Source organism: Lepeophtheirus salmonis, chromosome 1 (genome assembly GCF_016086655.4).
Source record: "Lepeophtheirus salmonis chromosome 1, UVic_Lsal_1.4, whole genome shotgun sequence".
NCBI lineage: Eukaryota > Metazoa > Arthropoda > Copepoda > Siphonostomatoida > Caligidae > Lepeophtheirus > Lepeophtheirus salmonis.
The window spans coordinates 44,972,348-44,991,731 of record NC_052131.2 but is presented as its reverse complement, the minus strand read 5'-3'; the positions used below and the strand labels follow the sequence as shown (position 1 = coordinate 44,991,731).

At 33.1% G+C, this 19,384-nt stretch overlaps 4 protein-coding genes across 9 annotated transcripts; 2 read left to right on the top strand and 2 right to left on the bottom strand.

The window, feature by feature from the left end:
• Positions 1-1,345: 1,345 nt before the first annotated feature.
• On the bottom strand, positions 1,346-2,517 carry LOC121131763 (integral membrane protein DGCR2/IDD). Its single transcript, XM_040727134.2, has one exon. It carries the CDS (start codon positions 2,515-2,517, stop codon positions 1,921-1,923), a length of 597 nt encoding a protein of 198 aa, XP_040583068.1. The 3' UTR covers positions 1,346-1,920.
• On the bottom strand, positions 1,346-8,161 carry LOC121131762 (uncharacterized). Of its 4 annotated transcripts, XM_040727133.2 has the most exons (3): positions 7,777-8,139; positions 7,632-7,705; positions 6,108-7,556 (listed from the first exon to the last, which is right to left on the bottom strand). In XM_040727133.2, exon 3 carries the CDS (start codon positions 7,546-7,548, stop codon positions 6,313-6,315), a length of 1,236 nt encoding a protein of 411 aa, XP_040583067.1. In that variant the 5' UTR covers positions 7,549-7,556; positions 7,632-7,705; positions 7,777-8,139; the 3' UTR covers positions 6,108-6,312. The 4 variants fall into 4 exon arrangements, 3 of the variants coding, with proteins under 3 accessions (XP_040583067.1, XP_040583065.1, XP_040583066.1); XR_011784283.1 differs by adding an exon at positions 1,346-2,184 and having other exon boundaries at positions 2,244-8,161; XM_040727131.2 differs by having other exon boundaries at positions 7,632-8,140.
• Positions 8,162-10,759: 2,598 nt separating this feature from the next.
• rempA (intraflagellar transport protein rempA) lies at positions 10,760-15,825 on the top strand. Its single transcript, XM_040727125.2, has 5 exons — positions 10,760-11,166; positions 11,222-11,666; positions 11,743-12,042; positions 12,097-12,414; positions 12,478-15,825. Exons 1-5 carry the CDS (start codon positions 10,817-10,819, stop codon positions 15,475-15,477), a joined length of 4,413 nt encoding a protein of 1,470 aa, XP_040583059.1. The 5' UTR covers positions 10,760-10,816; the 3' UTR covers positions 15,478-15,825.
• Septin1 (Septin 1) lies at positions 15,805-19,306 on the top strand. Of its 3 annotated transcripts, none has more exons than XM_040727127.2 (4): positions 15,805-16,111; positions 16,763-16,834; positions 17,282-17,856; positions 17,922-19,306. In XM_040727127.2, exons 1-4 carry the CDS (start codon positions 16,043-16,045, stop codon positions 18,403-18,405), a joined length of 1,200 nt encoding a protein of 399 aa, XP_040583061.1. In that variant the 5' UTR covers positions 15,805-16,042; the 3' UTR covers positions 18,406-19,306. The 3 variants fall into 3 exon arrangements, with proteins under 3 accessions (XP_040583061.1, XP_040583062.1, XP_071750129.1); XM_071894028.1 differs by having other exon boundaries at positions 15,892-16,111; positions 16,763-16,837; XM_040727128.2 differs by lacking the exon at positions 16,763-16,834 and having other exon boundaries at positions 15,823-16,111.
• The last annotated feature ends 78 nt before the right edge of the window (positions 19,307-19,384 follow it).

The following is a 19,384-nucleotide window of genomic DNA, read 5'->3' as shown; positions in this document are numbered from 1 at the left end:
TTTCTACGTTAAATGGGATTCAATCAATCTTGTTGAAGTTTCATCAAATGTATTTATAAATAAATAAAAACTTCAATTTTATGGAATACTCCTGGAAGCCAAATGGCATCCAATTGTTCTCTATTTTCTTAATATTAATGAAAAAGGTTTTCATTTTTATAGAACTTAGTTGATCAGGCTCCAAAATGGCCGATATTCTAAATTTATTAAACCAAAGTTTGTCTTTTCGTCAATTCATAATAACTCACATCTTTTGTTTTTGTCCAAAAAATGGAAAAATCGAAATTCGTGAAGTAAATTGCAAAAAATACTGTTTGGTTCTAATTTTGAAAAAAGTTAGTAAATAGCATTTATTGGCATTAAAAAAAACACAAAACCTACCAATATGTTTTCCGTACTTGCAAAAACAAAAAAGTTGTGGGGAATAATGTTTTCGAAAAAGTAACCCTCGATAACTGCTTCATTTTTGCAAATGTTACAAAAATTATTAAATAAAATGTTCTGGAAATTGAAGCTACTCAAAATAAAATTTTATGTACAAAATGCATCGTTTTATAGCATTTTTTCTTAAAAATTGAGGATTGATGGAAAAAAAAAAAAAATGAGACAAAAATTGAAGAAAAAAAAATCAGAAAATTACAGATATTTCAGTTACACATCAAATGTTTATGTATCAAATTTATATGCAGACAAATTTACAGGAATTTTTTAACAAACTTTATTTTATTTACGAATGCAATATTTCATTTTTTTTTTTTTTGCACCTGAAAAAAAGAAAATTGCTATTTTCCCTGATTTCTATTTTGCTATAACTTTTTGATTTTGAATAAATTTAGAAAAAATCTTTATTCGTATAGTTGCTTTTAGAGACGCGAGTCACTTTTTGATCTGTAAATCAACGCCCCATTTAGTCTTCTTGAGCTCCTAAAAACAGTTTCTGTGTTTTGGATATAGAATAAGCCCCCTCCAAAAGTCGGTACCCCCGTCTTAATCTGACAACGCTAAAAGAGGCACCCATGCAAAATTTCAGTCTCCTAGGTTCAGCACCCATAAAGTACGTACACAAACTCCATTTTATATATATACAGATTATGAACATTAAATAAGAGAAAAATTCGGATAAAATTAACTTTTCACCTATAATTTTTTTTATTATTATTCGGATTTGAGTGTATTTAAAAATTAATTTTTGGTTGTTTAGCGAAGTCAAATAAAAAAGTTCTGACTTTGTCAAATTTTATTCTAATTTTGTTGAAGATCTCTTGTTTATAAATGTTATTTCTTATCCATAGTTAGGGTATTGTTTAGGTAAATTGTATGGTATTAATATGAGATACCGAATGACTTGTGTAAACAAGAGGACTTTTATTTGAAATTATAATATAATTGGTGAAAACTATAAATAACAATGATATTTTTTTTAAATATATACTAATTAATATATAAACCATGGTAAAAATAAATGAAAAACAATTTCATCAAATTCCATCACTACTCTAAAATATAATATTATATAATAACAACAAAATAGAAACAAATAGAAAATATTTCTCATATACCTACTGATAATATTATATGTAAATGTTATGTAGTTAATGTTATGTATAACAATGAATATTATTAATTAATTATTATTATATATATTATAAAATGACTAAATTATAGAAATGCAAGAAAGAGATGATGATTAATCATGATTGATTCAGCTGGAGAGGAGGCGGTGATGACCATGTGAATTAAATAATGAATTTAATGTAATAATGAATTATAATTGATAGCCTAGGAGCACCTTCTCTCATTGAGTTGAGATCAATAACAAGTAAGTAAACAAACATACACAGAATTAAATGAAAAAGAAAGGATTGGAGTCTCTACACGTCGTAATCCAAGAAACGCATGTCTGAATGAAGTTTTTTTTAATTATAACTGAGATTGCTGTATGCAAGTAATATTATTATGGTGATGCCCTTCGGCCGTACCCATTCCTTGACTCTGTTGTTGAGAAGAAGACATATTCAGGGGTGGGGGCGGAGAATAAGGAGGAGGAGGGTCCAAGTATACAGCGTCATCGTAAGATGGTGGAGGGAGTCTATCCTGCTTCCACCACCAATAGGGAAGATATCGTCCCGTGACGGCAATGTCCTCATCATCCGAGGAATGAACGTCCTCTTCTCCTCTTTTTCTCTGTCTTAGACGATAAATAAGGAAGAAGAGTAGTGCTAGACTCAAAATAGCCGTAATACCTGAGGCAACGAGTCGAAGACCCAGTTCTCCAGAGGGAGAGGAGGGAAGGGAAGAGTCCGGATCCAAACAATAGAATTGACAGCACGTGTCTCCCACTCCGGTTGAACGACAATTCTTAGGAGGCGCACATAGCACGGAGCGACAAAGGATGGGTGCTCCTAAGGAACACATACAAACGAGACAACCATCCGGACCCGGAGAAAAGGGATGCCCATCAGGTACATGTTGTCCCTTTAAGTCCAAACATCCTCTTTCAGCTTCAAGGGATGTCATTCTTCGGCCTCTTAGCACGCCACACACATTCACTACTTCCTCAGCTGGCTAATACGTAGTCTTCCATCATCCCCGACTAATCCCTACTCATTTCTTAAGTCCACTAGATAACAAACCATAAATCAACATTCACGTCGCTATAACTATAAGTTGGCCAGTTTAGTTGCTTGAGATATTACCATAAAATAAATGTCAAGTTGGATTTTCACCTTTTCACTTTAAAAGCTGCCAACTGCTGTTATTCTCCTTCTATCTCCACAATTGAGTCTATATAAAGCAGAGCCCTTTAAGAAGAGTTACGTCACGAAATTTCAGCGCCCCCTTGTGACAGATATCAAATGGGTCAAAAAGAACCTTTATACAATAAATGAATACTAAAAAATTTATTGAGCTTAATTATTAAGAAAAATCGAATTACTACTTTAATAATAACTTCTTTAACTTAATTAATTTCGCGTACAAATTCTTCGACTTCCGAAAGTAGAAAAGCTATTCTATTTTCTTTGATAATCATAGTTTGCATTCGTAAATGTATGTGCATTCTTACACTAATATACTTAGACACAGTAAAAAATAAAATTTTATGACATTTGGCGACATTTATAGACAACTTAATTAATGGAACCGGTACTTCAGTTATTGAGTTTACAATTTTTTGAATTGATTTACATAAGATTTGAATAATTGCAAATTGATCCAAACAGTTATTGGCGCAATAGATTAGTTAGATAACAGATAGTTCCTCAACAAATCTTAAGTGAAGTGAATTCGCAATGGTTTTATTAGACCAAAGGCAGATCTTGGAATGTGAAGACTTGCAACTTAAATTTTTTTATATGATTTGAATTAAATACCGATGAGAGGCACATTTTTAAAGAGTTAAACTTTGATTCTGCGTCCTAAATTTTGACATCTTTCTCCTTCAACTTCTTCTTTAATTCCTTTATTTCTGCTTCATAGACTCCAAGGTGGATTTGTATGTTGGATTTTTTTTTTTCTTTAGATGTTTTACTTCAGGAGAAATATCAGTAATACATACAATTATTATTTTCTAAGGATAAAGTAACTAATGCAAAATATAAATATATATATCATTATAAGAAGCTTAATCTTCTATTGTTGATAAAATTTTATTCATGCCCACTATGTATATTTCTCTATTTTCGGAAGTAGGAGGGTAGGAGGGTAGGAGGTTCCCAATAAGGAGTAAAGTATGTATGATCCTGAAATTGTGGAGATCTTTTTTTTACCTAATATTCGAAATAAAAAAGTTGCTTGAGATTTCCTTAATTATTATATGAGCATTGTTATCCTGAATGAAAATGGGTTATTTGGAGTTTTTGGTGAGCCTTGGAACTTTAGGTTTTAGATGTTTAAACAATGTTGGAGTGGCTTGAGAGTTGGAATTCCTTATTTCTTCAAAATGTTTAGAGCACAATCAATGAAGATTTCATTTCATTTTTAGGACCCATACCCTTCCAAGGAATTTGTTCCTTGGAAATGAAAAAGTGTCATCCCCTCAGCTCAAGAACGATTCCTGTAATCCACAGCACACTAAAAGAGGGCATATTTGGAGTATTTTTACAAAATATATCGCCTTTGTGGAGTTCTTCATCTAAAATATAGTATTAAATTTTGAATGTTTAGAGCTGTGACTCAAACACATGAAGAAGTCAGCTATCGTCAGAGCCGATAGCCCGTTCACGTAACTCTACTTAGTTATAGGCATAGGGCTCTGATATAAAGGGGATTTTCCTAGCATACACTTGTAGGTATTTAAAAAAACCAAAAAAATTACAATTTATTTTGATGCAATGCCAAGTCCGGGTTACCATGGATTTCCTGTAGATTCTGTAAATGAATCCTTGAAAGTACAAATGCGTTGATCCCCTCTGCTTTGTACAAACTCTATAGCACAGATTTTGAATTGATCATGTGCCGTGGGAAATGGATAACAAATTAATAATTCAAGTAAATATATACATAGTTTACGTCTTAGCTTCAATTTATTGTGAATGAATAACATCTAGTGGATTATATAGAGAATAATTAAAAATATTAAATTTGTCACAAATATTTAAAACTTTACTTTGACTTTAAACGATGTGTATTAAACATATCATTGGACTTATTCCTAATGAAACATTAGTTATGAATGACGATAATCAAATTTGATCTGCATTTAAAGAAACAGTCTTAGAGTATAAGATCGATTAAATAAAAAATAGGTTTTACTACACAAAAATATTGCTTACAATAAAATAATAACCTCCCTTCATTTATATATATTCCATATTAATCCAGGTTAAAACATCATTACATGGATTCTTGCATTCAATTCCCACTTTAAACAGTTGTTGCATTCCCTCTGGCTATCGAATACAACTTCAAGCATTTCATTTTTTTAATTGTGATATATTTCATACATAATTGCTTGACATAATTCATACATGGAGCTTGACTAAAAAATTTAATTGATGGAAAAACACTCTTTAAATCTATAGACTAAGAGAATGTCTTCAATGTATCACCTATTCCCTTTTCCACCTATGATGCATTATTTTGGTAAGAGGATTCTTAGGGATTTATATTCATTATCTTCATCCAGAAGGGATAACACTTCATTTAGCCTAGGTAAATACCTTACACGTACCAAATTTTGTATAGAGTGATTATTCTGCAAAAACGTTCATTAATATGGTAGTCTACTTTTAGTTAAAATGTAACCTTGATTGACCGCATCCAAGTCACTTATGAATATATTTAATATAAGTAATATTAATTAAGTATGACCTTCCATCTAATTTCGTGACCCTTCGAAGTGCTAATTATCCAAATAACTCGTAAAAGTTGAGCTCCTTCTCTTCATTTCGCGTTCCTTCGCTTGACGTACCGAAGTATTTCCTCATTATTAAAAGGTTGAGATAATTAAATTTCAACTATTCTCTGTCGTTGTCTCCAATTTCGAGATAGAAAGATAATTTATGACGTGTGGGCAAATTTATACGGGATACTCAAATCAATTACTATAGTCTATAATCAATGAATTCTTAGAATGCGTTGCAATAATCAGAGCCTCATAGGCCATAGCCTTATAGGGATCAGGCTTTCATATATGATGGTTGTATGTATGATTGTCTGTCCGTCACACGGATTAGCAAGTATAAAATATATATAACGGGTACCATAATATTATAATTTATATCATAGACCATAGTAGGTGTTAGTATGTTTGTCTGCGAATTTGCAAGTTTCAAATTCTTAGTGTGTGCATAATAAAGTATATAAGACGGGTATATCCTATTAATAATTTATAATAGGCTATTATAAATATAGAATATAAATTATAATATTTTTGACCTTGTTGGTAGAAGTAATATTGAGACATGAGTGGCTGGATTTTTTCATGCAGAGTTAATAACAATTTCATATCATAAATTAATTTTAGCTCTAATATAAATTTTAGTGTTGGAAATTTTTTTGTTTCAACTTACTCTATCTTTCGATGGAACAAGTTGACATAGTTCGTAGCAATAATAATAGGACGATTAATAATACGTGTTTGTCTCTACAATTGAAACAATACTCAATTAATGATGAAGATATTAATGTATGTATAAATTTAACAAAAATATAATTTTCAGATAATGAACAAAATAAATAAAACTATCACAAATTGGTTTATAAGCTTAATCATCGGAAACTTAATGTTTTTCCAAGTCTTCTATGACTAATAATACATATCATTTTCTTTTACATTACTTTGGATTTCTTTGTACTATGCTTCTAATCGATTTAGTATAGTTCATTTTTTAAGAGTGCATCAGTTAAAACATCTATCTTTCTTTTCTTACTTGATCCACCTTCTGATATGCAAAGATCTGTTCTTGGATCAGGAATTAGTTCTTCAGGATTTAAGGGAAAATATACAGAAAAACTAGAGTTGGTAGATATGCTTGGATTAGACGAAAATACTTCTTGTGGGTTGGTCGGATTCCCAACTTCGGATGGTGAGTTTCTTTTATTCAATATGTTCTCTTTAGAACTACGTACACTGTTATCACCTACACCAGTAGGATCGATAGATCCAAGTCCTTCTATAAAAAAATCTTCAGAGTCATGAGGTATTTCCGTTATTGAAGAAGGAGCCAAATCTGATTTATTAAATATTTCTAAATTCAACGGGAAAATCCCAGCTGTTTTAAAACCAGCCCTGATATTTGGAGGTGTCATAGCTTTTGGAAATGTTTCCTTTATAATTGAGGGTATGTCGTATATTGTCATCATTTTGCCGGGATTGTTCCTCAGCCAGTCTCTTTGAGCTGACCGGATAAAAATTTTAAGAGGCCCATAAACTGATTTCTCCAGAGGTTGGAATTTATGTGAACAATGACGAGGAAATGAGAATATAATTATCCCGCTTCTTTCACATAAGGAGATAATATTAGAATTCACAAAAGATTGGTTCTTGTCCAGGAGCAGTAACATAGGCTTGTCCGTTGTTACTTTTGTAAATTGAATGAAATGGTTTATGAAACCCTCAAAATTTTCATCAGTCACTGATCCGGAGGGATTTGATGCTCCAATACTCCCCTCAGGACCATCTTTTACAAAGAAATCATAGTAATTTATTCTTGGAAATATCAACATTGGAGGGATGGAATCTCCACCAACACTCACGGCAGCACACATTGTAACTAATTGTCCTTCATTTCCTGATGGTATTTCTTCACCTAGGTCGATCCCTATAGGTTTTTGAATAGTGGTTATTCTAGTTACATCCAAATTCCATATCTCCTTTGAACCAAACTTATATTTATCCATGATTTGAGCTATATTGTTAAAAAGCAACGAAACCTGCTCATTGAAGTAAGAATTCCCTGCTAAACTCGTTGGCTCAGGTTGACTTTTTGATAGTTGGCCAGAGTTCCGTTCCATGAAATTAATTAGCCAGTCTTTTCCAGCACACTTACGATTGATCCAGTTCTTAGGCACGCGAACCCCCATTTCTATAGCGTATTTGAACGCCATGGTCCTTACTTGAAGAGGGTTTAAATCAAAGTACATGAAAGATGCATATAGTTGTTTCTCTTGTTCTTCGGTAAATATCTTACCAGGTTTGGAATAACCAACACGTTGGTTATGGGAATCACCCTTTTCAAATTCTGATGTCCAGCGTTTAACATATCTACTTAAAGTAGAGAAATGAATTTTATATTTTGATGCAACACCCCTTATACTATATCCAAAATCAACAACCTCCAACACAGCCTTTTCCATCATGTCTGGAGCTGTTTGGCCTTGAGTCGTAACCCTTTTATAATTACGAACCATCTTGGAAACCACTTTCAGAGTTTAGGTTTTTTTACCCAACTGACAACAGACTAGATTCAATTACTTCTCCTCTTCCCCCTTTTGGTGTTGTTTTTTTCCCCTACTCGTATCAACTTGCCCCAGCTAGCAAGAATCAACTAGCCCCCATACAAATAAACTTCATACGAGACTGTATGAAAAATGTCGAAATCCCGGTGAGGGCAAATTTTACAAAAAGTTTTTGTTGGTAACCTGGAAAATATTTGAGTACTGTTATTAATTATATTCTTCCGATGTTTCCCTAACTATATGTATATTGAAGCCTCAAACGTCATCAGCAGGCAATTAAGTGATATGCTATAGGATTTTGTTTTTCAAGGTTACCATACGTTTATGACATTATTTCAGGCCTGATTTTTACACTCACCGGGATTTCAACCGTTAGTAATTAACTCACAGTAGAACCGTGAGCGTATGCATTCAAATTTTTATGTTTAAAAAGAGTATATAATTTATGAAGACTATTGATTAATGATATTTGATAATTAATCATTTATGAATTATAATAATCCATGTATTGATTGGATGCGTTCTTTTTTTTCCCCTTATTTCAATAAAAAGTACTCTTACAAGTAAATCTGGCGATGTCATTTCCTAATATTGTTGACAAATTCTCGTCCTTAAATTATGTCTACGAAGGAGTACTCGATGCTTTTTTTTTTTTTAGTTCTTAAATGATTACAAATGTATCCTGTTGTTTGATTTACTAAGAAGAAGTCTTAATTGAGGGTATTTTTTATTCTTCTAAATGATTATTTTTATAGTCAGGGACTTTATTTATTGTTGGTACACACCTTCGGCTATTTAGATATTTAAGTCCCTTAGCGAAACGCTATCATTCCATTTTCATTTTTTTTATTCTTTTGGCGAACAATTTTCAAAATTAAAAAATACTTTTTCATTTTTCGCTGCAATATCCAGATGTAAATGTTGGGACCAAGTTTTATTCACATATTATAATTCAAAAAGGCATAGTTATACCAAGGTAACTTGAAAATCTTTAAGTTACCTTGAGTTAAACAACATATATTTTAATAATGAGGTTAGAAAAGTTGAAATAAATGTTTGGTTTTTTTATCATAAGTTGAAGGTTATTGATATTAATTAAATTAATCCATATATTAACCATAACTGAATCTCTAACTTCGCTCGATATCTGCTGATAAGGTTGATGAAATAAATAATGGCTTCTGAGATGAAACTGAAACAGATTAAGATTATTATAAAGATGATAGATCAGAAACACATCATCTAGGAAATTTATTACTTGGAACACAATGTATGGTTTGAGTATCAAAAGACGAAGATGAAGAGGAAATTTTCCCAATGAGGCATCCATGACATGATCACACATATAAAAGATTATTAATTGCTCAACCGAACCCTAAATTTTCAGTTGAATACTACCTTCACTCCTTATAATAACATAATTAATTAACATAATCATTGAGGAGTGCAATTGACATCCATTTCAAAGACATGTAGATATAAATTTATGAAAATATGAGCTATTTCATATTTGTATTTCATTGATGCCCTACTTTTATCAAGTACTTTTTTAAATTTAAAGAAAGGAGATAAAATAGCAACGAGGATAACGTTCCCAAATTTTTTGCAACTAATACACCACGAAGACCCTTTTTTGAATATTTAAAAAAATACTTATTTTTTGATAATACAAAATTCACAAAAATAAAGTAATAATATTTGTATTATTTATGTCAATACAGCAAGTATTTTCTATAAGGGAATCATATTTTCATTGAAGAACTTTCCGGATTAGAGAACTTCTGCAAGTGGGAATTCGAGGTTGTGAAACCAAATATATTTTGGCAAACAAATGTACCGATTTTTTACATTTTATTTTATTTACTAAAAAATGCATAAGTGCTTATTAATATAGGTTCCATATATTGGCCATGGTAAACTAATAATTATTTTCTAAGGCCAGTAGAAAAATAAGAGCCTATACTGGTTTGCTTAGATTTAAACTTTTGCTTTATTATGAGGGATGCCTGGGTATCAAACAGTTTGTTAGCTATCTTATGGAAGTCAGTCCTTTGATCCTCAGGGATATTGCAAAACTCATAGGCATATAACAATATCTTTGATGCCATATCCATTCACTTCCTTACTAGATGGGGCTTCACTAGTTCCTCTTTAGTAAATTCTTCATTTGATTCATCTTCTGATGCTGCGCTTGGGTCTAACTCTAATTTTTCTAAATTCTAAACAATTTTCTAAATAAACTTTATGTGTACACGTCATATAAATTTGTATAAAACAAAACAACAAGCTCATGGGTTTCTGTATCCCATTATCTGAATTAAATAGTTGATGCCAAACTAGATAAATAATTATGTCTTGTTTATGCATCTCATGAGTCATGTGGTGGTTCTAGACATACATATGTACTTAAAATTACTCTTCTGGCAAGACTTTATTTCCGTATATCGAATGTGTTTTTGACCTTTTTGTACCTCAAAAGTCTTCCGGATAAAGGAATTTCCGTTTTACGGAATTAAAATTGATATAAAAAAAGAAGTCAAATAATTTAATACAAAAGAGTATCTTCCGGGTAACGGAATTTCCGTTTGAGAGAATTCTGTAGTTCTGAATATTTATTTTATTTAATTGTGCTCTAATTTGAACTCATTGTGCCAATGATTGATATTAGCTTTCATTGCAATATTATATATTATAAATAATTATAATAAAATATTTTAATTGATTAATTCTAAAAAAACGAAAAATAAAGTAAAAAATTACATTCTGTTTATGTTAGTATATAATTCGTTGCATATTGATAATTGATTTATATTGTCATTTCCCTCTTTCCTCACTTTTTCCTGGGGGAATCACAGGTACGAGATAATTCGACCTATTGCTTTCCCTCTTTGTACCTGATACAAAGAGTCATCATATCATGTCTCTCTTTTTCGCATCCGAAATATCCGAGAATAATCCGACATCAACCACTGTACATGTCGCTTTGGAATGGCATCCTAAATGGCGAATCTTGGCTGTGGGTGCTTATTCTGAAGACAAAGGAGGCTATGTTTCACTTTTAGTGGATGATGACAAGCGAAAGCGATCTCTCTCAGCAGAAACCCGTGATGAAACAAATACAGAAGGAATTATTTCCTCCCATCCAACTGCACAAGTCACGTCTATGGCATGGCATCCGGATAAAAGACTCCTTGCTGTTGGCTGGGATAATGGAGATGTCTCTTTCAATGAAGTTAGAGACTTAGATCACCATCGAGATGGAATACGGTATTTGATTCTAACTATTCCGAAAATGGTAAAATTATGAATTATTTATTCACAGGGCTTTAGTTTGGTCATCTTCTGGTACGCGGCTCATATGCTCAGACGAAAATGGTTCTGTTGTTGGATGGGAAAAATGTTCTTCCTCTGATAAATGGATCCTTGTTTTTCATCATGAACTCAAAGATCCACTCACAGGAGGACTAATGTTTAGAGAAGATGGTCCTGGAGAAAGTATGGCAAAAGCTGCTGTTGCTGGCGATGCAAAAGCCCTTGAGTTATTCACAGATAATTCCTGGAAGGTCTCTGGAGAAAATTTAAATGCATATGCAGGATCTCAAAATGGGATAGTATATTATTTGAACGAGAATGGAGGATGTATGGAGGTATTACAAGCAGAGGGACCTGTGAGGACTCTTTTGAGGCAAGGGGATATACTTTTAGTGATCACAGAGTCCATGGTTGTCGGTCAATTTCGAATGGAAATGGATGGATCATTAGATCAGGTATTTTTTTAAATTTGAATATGATTAATTTACCTATTTAATATTTTCATGTGTGAATATACGGTTTTACTCTCAGATAAATAAAGTTAAAATGAGTACAACAAAATCCAAGGATGGGCAAAATAAAGTAAAATGGGTAGGAAGAGGGGTCTTGGCTATTTCTTCTGGTAGTGAAGCTTCTTCTGGAATCCGTATTTGGAATTTAAAAACAGACGATAATTTTTTTCTATCAATTGGAAATGGTGACTCTTACATCACAACCATGTGTTTCGATCCTTTAAAAAACATATTGGGAGCTGGAACAGCTTCAGGAGAAATACATATGTGGACCTATGAAAAGTTTCCAGATGAGGCGGAGTGGCGGATATTACCCAAGGTGGAAATATTGAATAATTACATTGAAAATACATATAATATATTATTATATTAGGTCAACTTGGGATCAAATACAACTAAGGACATATCCTTTGCTCCAAGTCTATATCAGAGGCACTCATCAATACATTCTAATGGAGCAGATGCAGTTCTTGCCGTCAATTCAATACGAAGAGTTTTTCTTCTCAAGGAAAGGATTTTAGTAGCTCATTACTTTCAAGGAGTTTCAGCTCTTCAATCAGGACCCAGTGATGCAACACTCACATTTCATGACAACGAAGGTGTCAATATGGATGTGAATGCAGGATCTACCTTTCAAATCCGGGGACTCTGGCTATCTGAAAAGAATTTAATTCTTTGGGGAGCAGATAAAGTAAGATCATACTTAGTTCTTCTGCAATACCAACGGATAATCAAAAAATGTTCTTCATCATAGGTTTTAACCTATGAAGTTCAGAAGGACATTGGGCATCTATTAAAAGTTGGAGAGTTCTCTTGTTCTAATATCATGCACTTAGTGTCCTATGAAAAATCCATCTATTGCTTGGAAAGAGATAAAATCCATGTTCGAAGTTTTCAAGGTACAATTAAGCAAGCTCTACCATTCAATGAATATGAAGGAACCGGAATGAGTCTCTCTATTACACGGGGAGACATCTTAGTATCAGGAACGACTGGCGGTGTCATTAAAATATGGGATCTCAGCAAAAGGGATGCAAAACCTCATGTTCACCCCATTCATTTTAAAGATCTCGTTAAGGATTTTGGATATATCCATGAAGCCAAAGTCAACTCAACTGGTACATATTTGAGTGTGAGTTACTACAAAAAGGCCTGTGAAGAGATAGAAGAGGAAATACTGGATTCTCGCTTGTATCTCATAGAACTAGAAAATACTTCTGTTCGTTATTTTAATATCGCTTCAGGGAGGAATGACATGGATGATGGGTCCTCAGTTCCTCCTAACTCAGCGGAGGGGCATGCTTTTACAAGAAGGCGTAACTCTTCTCATACACTCCTTAGTCCTCTTGTCGGCCGAAAAATTATCAGTCATGAATGGGACTTGCATGAGCCTCATCTACTAATTTGCTTATGTTCTAACCAACATAGCAACAATAATAATTTGATAAATTTGCGTAATCGGGGATCAATAAAAAATCTTGGCGGGGATTTATTGCTCAGCCTTTTTGTCCATGATGATTTTGGGGTTGTAGTCCATGATGTCACTTCATATAATTCTAATCCTGTTAAGCTCATAGGTGTTAGTATTCCCTTCATTGTTTTAATCAAAGACAACTATTCTGCAGAGCAGGATTCAGCCATGACGGTTGAGAGATTTGTCATGAAGGATTTTCTCGGCTTAGAAGATAGTGATAAGCCAACAAGAGATGCAGTTGTACGATTTTCTTTCTACTTGAGTATAGGAAACATGGATGAGGCCTTCAAATCAATCAAATCAGTTAAAAATCCTCATGTCTGGGGTAACATGGCCCGAATGTGTGTAAAAACTCAAAGACTGGACGTGGCAGTTATTTGCTTAGGAAATATGGGGCATGCATATGGAGCCAGAGCCGTGAAGCGTATAATTGAGTCCAATGAAAACCTTGATGTCAAAACAGCGACTTTAGCCGTTCATTTGGGCATGTTAGAAGAAGCTGAAGCTTTATATATTCGTTCAGGTAATTATAATTTCCTGAACAAGTTATATCAAGACTCTGGCCAATGGCAAAAAGCAGTACGATTAGCCGAGGAAAAGGATCGAATGCACCTCAGGTCTACCTATTATAATTATGCAAAACATCTTGAGAGCCGTGGTGACATTGCTGGTGCTATTCAGAATTACGAAAAATCTGGTACACATCGTTTTGAGGTACCCAGGCTTTTATTTGAGGATTGGACTGTCCTTGAAAACTATGTTATAAAAAGTAATGATAAAGCCCTCAAGCGTTGGTGGGCCCAATATATGGAGTCTACTGGTGAAATGGAGATAGCATTACAGTACTATGATCTGGCAGATGATTATCTTAGTCTTGTTAGAGTATATTGCTACTGTGAGGATCTTGAGAAGGCATCTGAGATCGCAAATAAGAGTGGAGATAGAGCAGCTTGCTATCATTTAGCTCGGCAATACGAAAATATTGATGACGTGGAAAAGGCAGTGAACTTCTTTGCAAAGGCACAAGCGTATTCCAACGCCATAAGGATTTGTAAAGAAAGGGGGTTCATGGATCGATTATGGAACTTGGCTCTACTCGCCCCACCGAACGAGAAACTAGAGGCTGCGAGAACCTTTGAAAATGCGGATAAGCCTTCTTATGACAAAGCAGTGATTCTATACGAAAAAGCTGGCTATTTGGGAAAGGCTTTAGACCTTGCAATAGAAACAAATCAGCACAACGTTCTTCAATATATATCATCCAATTTAGATGAATCTGCAGACCCTGAGCTTCTAAAGCGAACTGCGAATTTCTTCCTTCAGCATGAACAATTTGAAAAAGCAGTTGATTTATTTGCTGCTTCTGGTCAACGAAGAGAGGCTCTCGTTCTTTGTTCGGACTATAATATCAAGATTACTGATGATCTCGAACAAAAACTGACGGATAAACTGGAAGAAAAAGAATCAAATAATAATGAGCGTATATCCATTCTGAACCATTTAGCTGAGGTATGCTATCAACAAGGGAACTATCATTTAGCTACAAAGAAATGGACACAAGCAGGAAATAGGCTTCAGGCAATGAAGGCCCTTCTCAAATCTGGGGACACGGAAAAGATTATATTTTTTGCTAATGTATCAAGGGAAAAGGACATTTATATCCTTGCTGGAAATTATTTGCAGACCCTTGATTGGAGAAATGATCCCGAAATAATGCGAAATATCATTTCCTTTTACACCAAGAGTAAAGCCTATGATAATCTATCTTGGTTCTACTCTGCCTGTTCCGAAGTAGAGATTGATGAGTATCAGAATTATGAGAAAGCCCTCGGAGCATTGAATGAGAGTCTTAAATGCTTAGATAAGTCCAATGAGAGTTTTAACTATGAAGAAAGACTAAGAGAGCTCAAACGAGTGATTGGTCTTGTCACTAAGTTTGTAGAAATTCAGAGACTCTATGAAAGTGGACAAACTGGAGAAGCCTTAGCTGCTTGCAAGGAGCTGACTAAGACACCAGATATTAATACTGCTGTTCGTTCTGGAGATATTTACGGCTTCATGATTGAGCACTACTCTAAGAACAGAAACTACAAAACGGCATCTACTCTCATAGATGAATTAAAAAATGCAATACCACAAGTTAATCTACGGTATTTCATCAATGTTGAAAGTTTAAGAACCATTGATTCAGCTTTAGGAACAGATTATGATTCTTCTTCTATTCAGGAAAAAAATCCTTCTTCTCTCGAAAAGGAGGAAGGGAATGCATTTCAATTTTGAAAATGTCACTTAGTGCCCAATTATAACTGTAGTGTATACGTTTCTTTTTATAATATAAAGAATAGTGTGATTGAACTATATATGTATATAGTAATAATAATGGATATTGGATAGTAAATGCTAAATAGGATAAGATAAAATATTAATGTTATCATGTTTGACACAAACCGGCATTTCTTTTAGTACCTAGCCGTCAAGCTATATTATTGTTTATTACTTAGTAAGTATATATTTTGTCCTAGTTAAATAATAGTAACGATTGATTCACTCTCCTCAAATTTTGAATAATATTTGTATGGAGCACCATGCACCACAAAAGCCCCGCCCAAAAATTGAACAATATAAAAAGAAGAAGGAAATCATAATATTTACATCGTCCTTCGCGACTGTCGTATTTGTACGTCTTAGTAGCTCAGTTCCAAATCATACATACACTTACAGTCACACAAAGTTCTTTTTGTTGTAACTTGTAGTACTACTAGTAACTAAAACGAAAGGAGGGAAAGGAAGAAGACATTTGATTCTGAAGCTGTAGATCAACTCATAACTTTGAATAATTTTCATCATGATGGCTGAAAAGACTAAAGCATTGGACACTGCAGGCTACGTGGGTTTCGCAAATCTTCCGAATCAAGTGAGTCAACAACAACGAGAAGCTATTATTATTATATTATGTATTATGATGTACAAAAGAAAATATTATAGTATTTAATACATAATCATCAGAGGGGGGAGAGGGGGCGATGTCTTTGTGTTGAGCTCGAGTATGACGTCATGTCACGTGACATTTAATCATTCAAATTTTATTTATTTTATATTAACTGAACATCCGTAGCAAAATAAAATAATGACATATTTTTCTTGGTAAAATGTGCGATGTCCGCATTTTATTTTCAAAAATTAATTTTATGCTTAACAGCATAAAATAACATAAAGCATTTGATGTTTGATTAGTTATTCTCAATTTAATAATGTCGTTTAAAAAGAAACAAGACTGATGATGATTTCTACTGTCCGTCTGTGATGATGATACTTATATTTATAATTCATGAAATAAAATAATTGTTTATTTATATTTTCTTTCTTTTCTTTGAAATTTCGTTTATTTTCTTACAATGAATATTGAAGACTTCTTATAGTTATTATTATTATTGTTTTATATGAAATATGATCTAATAAGTTCTTATTATATCGCTCTTCTCTATGAAGAGCTCTATCTCTGCCTACGTACTTATGTTGAATTTCATTCCCTATAATATAATTATTATTATTGTTATATTGATAGTGCATTAGTTTATCTGTAATGAATTCAAGACAGCGATTCAAGATTCCATTTAATCCTTTTGACGTTCAAGGAGTAGTACAATATATTATAATATATAAATATAACTAATAACTAAATATTAACCTAATTTATAATTGCTTTATACATTTTAGACATGCATTCATATAACTGACGAATTGAAGTGTGATTTTAATAATTAAAGCACAGCTTTTCCGTTTAATATAAGTAACTCACAATATATCAATAATCATACGAAATAAGACAAATCATGCTTGAACTTACCCCCTTTTAATGTTAAAGTTGTTAAGAAATTTAAAAATTATTAATGAGCTTAACATAGAAAAACAATCAACAAAATAGTATTATCAAAATCACAGACTCAAGCTATTTTGATAATTAATATATCTAGGTGCATATCTTATATACCATATTTATATGTAGGCTTGCTTATAAATTTTTTGTTTCGTCTTTTTATTAATATATAATGGATGAGGCTCTAAATTTTCTCTATTTGAATAGGTTCATCGTAAATCTGTGAAAAAGGGATTTGAGTTCACACTCATGGTTGTAGGTGAGTCAGGACTTGGAAAATCCACACTCATCAATTCCCTTTTCCTTACCGAACTCTACCCTGATCGTGCCATCCCTTCTGCTGGAGAAAAAGTTAAAAGAACTGTGAAATTAGATGCATCCACTGTTGAAATTGAAGAGAGGGGCGTGAAGCTTCGTCTTACCGTGGTTGATACTCCTGGATTTGGAGATGCTATTGATAATACAGATAGTTTCCATCAAATAATTCGCTATATCGATGATCAATTTGAACGTTATCTTCAGGATGAGAACGGTCTTAATCGTAAAAACATCATCGATAATCGTGTCCATTGCTGTTTTTATTTCATTAATCCTTATGGTCATGGTCTCAAGCCCCTGGACATTGATGTGATGAAGCAATTGTCAAATAAAGTTAGCATTGTTCCAGTCATTGCCAAGTCTGATTGCTTGACCAAAAAAGAAATATCCGCCTTGAAGCAAAAGGTTCTTCAGGAAATTCAAGAGAACGATATCAAGATATATTCCCTTCCAGAGTGTGATAGGTGAGTAGCATTGTTCAAGTTGTACTAGTAAATACATCTACTAACAGATAATATGCCCATTCTAGTGATGAAGATGAGGACTATAAGGCACAGGTTCAAGGACTACGCGACTCAATTCCTTTTGCCGTTGTGGGAGCAAATACTCTAGTCCAAATATGCGACAAGAAGGTTCGTGGGCGACAGTACCCATGGGGTGTAGTGGAAGTAGAGAATCCTGAGCATTGTGACTTTATCAAGCTTCGTTCCATGCTCATAACTCATATGCAAGATCTTCAAGAAGTCACAAATGATGTTCACTATGAGAATTATCGCTCTCAAAAGCTCTCAACGAGGAGTAGTACTGCACCTAACGTTGGAAATGGAGCTATTGGGGCTCTTACATCTTCTCGAAATGGCGGCGATGCTAGAGGAGGTGTATTGGATGAAAAGGATAAAAAGTTGATGGAGAAGGAAGCTGAATTGAAGCGGATGCAGGAGTTGATGGCTGCAATGCAGCAACAAATTAAGCAGCAATCTCAAACCAGTTTACAGAGTCTTAATGAGCATTAATAAATTTAACTTTGCCTTCATTCTTCCTTATAATTTTAATTTAATAAATGTGGTGGAAGGCTCAAATAAGTGTATAATATTTCTATTCGATAGATCCTTTGTATATATTGTATAACAAAATTTGGACTCAGCTTTATTCAGGAGGCAGCTTTGGACTTCTTTAAAATAAATTTATACATTGATATATAATTAGTTCTCTTTTTTTAAATTGAGGAAATTTCTGTCGTAAGTGTGTTTGAAAATCGAAACTTATTTGAGTACTTCCACATATTATTTTTTTACATGAGTACAAATCTGCATCATAGTAATGAATTCTTGTTTATTTTTGTACTTATGATCTTTTTATAAATTCATAATTACAAGTGCCCTATCTCATATTTCATTGAGTTTGATACTTAAATTGCACAATCTACTTTAATATGCCTTCGCGCCAAACACTATAAAAGCTTTAACATTCATCTATTGGTAATAGTCCATGCTAATTCTCTACCACCACCACCACAATTCGATCCCTTTTTTATCTTGTCTTTTCATTCAGTGGGCATTATTGTTACTATTATTTCTGCACAAAATTTCAAGACTGTCCCCGACCCACACACCCTGGACCTCCTCTTTTTGCACATTAAATGTTAATTTTCCTTTGAGCTTGTAACTATGTGCATAGATATTTATATTTTTTTACAATTACATACTAACATCCAGGAAGGTAAACAATTTGGGGTCATAGAATGACTCTTTACAATTTATTATGTCTTTATATCGTTAATTATTTTAAGGATTTCCTTTTCTACTTTTTCTTAAAGTTAATTGATTATACAACACATACATACATATATTTATATTTATTATGCATTATTGTATAAATGCAATCTTTAAATACAGACCCTTTTTTTTCTTTGTATCATATTACTATTCTTTACCGTGATATCAAATTTGATTCTTAAAAGTGCTAGATTGAATATTCATTTTACAATTATCA

Bases quoted from the DNA above. Each gene is read 5' to 3' on its own strand.
- LOC121131763 (XM_040727134.2), bottom strand. From the start codon at position 2,517: ATGACATCCCTTGAAGCTGAAAGAGGATGTTTGGACTTAAAGGGACAA.
- LOC121131762 (XM_040727131.2), bottom strand. From the start codon at position 7,851: ATGGTTCGTAATTATAAAAGGGTTACGACTCAAGGCCAAACAGCTCCA. The intron at 7,557-7,631 runs GTAAGATATTTA...ACCCTCTTCAAG, and splicing joins TGTTGGTTATTCCAAACCTG to TAAGGACCATGGCGTTCAAA.
- rempA (XM_040727125.2), top strand. From the start codon at position 10,817: ATGTCTCTCTTTTTCGCATCCGAAATATCCGAGAATAATCCGACATCA. The intron at 11,667-11,742 runs GTATTTTTTTAA...TTTTACTCTCAG, and splicing joins TGGATGGATCATTAGATCAG to ATAAATAAAGTTAAAATGAG. The intron at 12,415-12,477 runs GTAAGATCATAC...TCTTCATCATAG, and splicing joins TTCTTTGGGGAGCAGATAAA to GTTTTAACCTATGAAGTTCA.
- Septin1 (XM_071894028.1), top strand. From the start codon at position 16,043: ATGATGGCTGAAAAGACTAAAGCATTGGACACTGCAGGCTACGTGGGT. The intron at 16,112-16,762 runs GTGAGTCAACAA...TTATATTGATAG, and splicing joins TCGCAAATCTTCCGAATCAA to TGCATTAGTTTATCTGTAAT. The intron at 17,857-17,921 runs GTGAGTAGCATT...TGCCCATTCTAG, and splicing joins TCCCTTCCAGAGTGTGATAG to TGATGAAGATGAGGACTATA.